Source organism: Priapulus caudatus, unplaced genomic scaffold (assembly GCF_000485595.1).
Source record: "Priapulus caudatus unplaced genomic scaffold, Priapulus_caudatus-5.0.1 Scaffold652, whole genome shotgun sequence".
Classification (NCBI taxonomy): Eukaryota; Metazoa; Priapulida; class Priapulimorpha; order Priapulimorphida; family Priapulidae; genus Priapulus; species Priapulus caudatus.
In genome coordinates, this window is record NW_014577713.1 from 95,684 (window position 1) to 97,846 (window position 2,163).

Below are 2,163 nucleotides of genomic sequence, written 5' to 3' on the forward strand. Positions count from 1 at the left end.
TCAAACGGTTCTTGGCCAGATCATTTGCGTCACTTGCTTCGGCCCACGTGAAACCATTATAAACTTCCAGGGCTGGTTCCCCAATCACGTGCAGGAAGATAGCTGTCTGTATCGCATCATCCTTCATGGCCCCACCACTCGCCGCCATATACACATCAAACCTTTGCGTGAATCTTGTCCAGTTATCGCTGAGATTTCTCCCGGACAAATCCAACGGCTGCGGAGGTTTTAGTGACTGCATCTTGTCGTCAGAGCAAACACGAACACTTCTGACACCATGTAATGTTATGTCTGTCTGTCACAATCACTAACAAATGACAACAGGGTTCAAACATTAAACGTGTATTCTGACGATACGAAATGTCAACAATATGGCGAACACTGCCGAGCAACTGACCACTGCGCATGTGTTGTGCGCAAGCATGGTATAGGGGGCGGTCCTAATAAAGTACAGTAAATCATTATGTTAAACTGTTCATATCATTACATATTGTATTAGAGATTGAGTAAACACCGGTGAACGTTACTTGTCTTGTTTTATCTCTATCAGTCCATTACAGATCTTCTACTATGATAGTGCGAATAACACGCCTACAATATTTGTAAGGCACAATTGTTTGCTTAAATCAATTGGAACGGCAAAACGAGAATTATAATGTAGGCAATTTTACCATTAAGACTAAAGAAACCCATATTTCCAGTTTTATTAAGGTTTAAAATGCATGCGTCCATACCAGATTCCAAGCTCTATTAAATCTTAGCATCCAACACTGGCCAAGGCAGGCTGTGATGTAGTTTTTGTATCGCTGCCATTTTCAAAATCTAAGCCAGCATTCAAAATTTATTCGAATCCAACGGCAACATTCGTCTTCTGGTCCAGGAGAGCCTAACATTTCCAGAAATTCATAATTTCACAAACCCCCTCAAAAAATTATCGAAAAACACGCAAACAACCCGACCATTCGTCGCGCGTAAAAACCGTGATCGCTCTCGACCCTAGACTGCTGCCGACCGCCCCCAGGGGAACCGATCTATAGTCCTATGGGTCGTTGGTCCTACAGTTATTAGTAAGAGGGGTAGAGTAAATGCCCAAATTTTTAATTTTTAAATTTTTAATTTTTTAATTTAAATTATTTTAAATTTAAATTTTTAATTGTATTTGTTAAAATTTTTCTTTTTAAATTTTTTATTAAATTTTCTACGCGACCCGTAGGTCTAAAGAACTGTAATCGCCCCCAGCTCCCTACTCACCGACAGGTGCTCCGGGCTTGTGTATGTCGACTAACTGTATGCTGGCGGCCCTCTCGGCGCCGCGTATCTCGTCGGCAGAGAGTGTGTCGCCGCGTCGCTTCCGCTCGTCAATGCTGTGCAGCCGGTCAATGAAGAACACCTCCACAGCTGCCGCGACTGGTTGCCGACGTCCTCCGCCGAGAGTGCGGTCGTGCAGTTGCGCGACGCAGCTATCTGCAACACGAGACAGCACTGAGACAGGTGGCGGTCGTGCTGAGACAGAACTGAGACAGGTGGCGGTCGTACTGACACAGTACTAAGACAGCACTGAGACAGATGGGGTCGTAGCACGGCCGCACGCCGCTGCTCTCTGCAACACAGCACGGCCGAGACGGCACTGAGACGGCACTGAACAGTGGGAGTCATACTGAGACAGGACTGAGACAGGTGGAGGTCGTACTGAGACAGCACTGAGACAGCACTGAGACAGTGTGGGTCGTAGTGTGGTCTTGCGCCGCAGCTCTCTGTAAACACAGCACAGCTGAGACTTAACACTGAGGCTGAATTGAGACAGCTCTAATACACGAGACAGTGGCTGACAGGTGTACATATGACTTGCCCGACTGGTATTTATTTAGTTTTCTGCCTTTAGTGGGAGAGGGGAATTCAACAAGTACTTTAAGTGCTTATTAGTAATTACGCACACATATCTCCGAAGATTATAACAAATCAATAGTATAATGTTACAACAAATAAGTAAACATTTGGATTGCTCGTGATTGCGTTTACTAGGTCAATACAGGTTACAACATGAACTATACCCTACGGCTAGCATTATTTATGCTTACCACACTGTATTTGCATCTCTACTATCACAACAAGCAATCTTTGTCAGTTAACCACTGTTGCTAAGGCTGAAGGGGTCGTTGTCGT

The 2,163-nt window shown here is 44.8% G+C and overlaps 1 protein-coding gene across 3 annotated transcripts in view; it reads right to left on the reverse strand.

Moving 5' to 3' along the window:
- LOC106812472 overlaps positions 1-2,163 on the reverse strand; it is a 33,186-nt gene that overhangs the window by 22,063 nt on the left and 8,960 nt on the right. For all 3 annotated transcript variants that reach the window (XM_014816356.1, XM_014816357.1, XM_014816358.1), the window contains exon 2: positions 1,252-1,464. In XM_014816356.1, the coding sequence (XP_014671842.1) occupies positions 1,252-1,464 (213 nt within the window). The remainder of the gene's footprint in view (positions 1-1,251; positions 1,465-2,163) is intronic.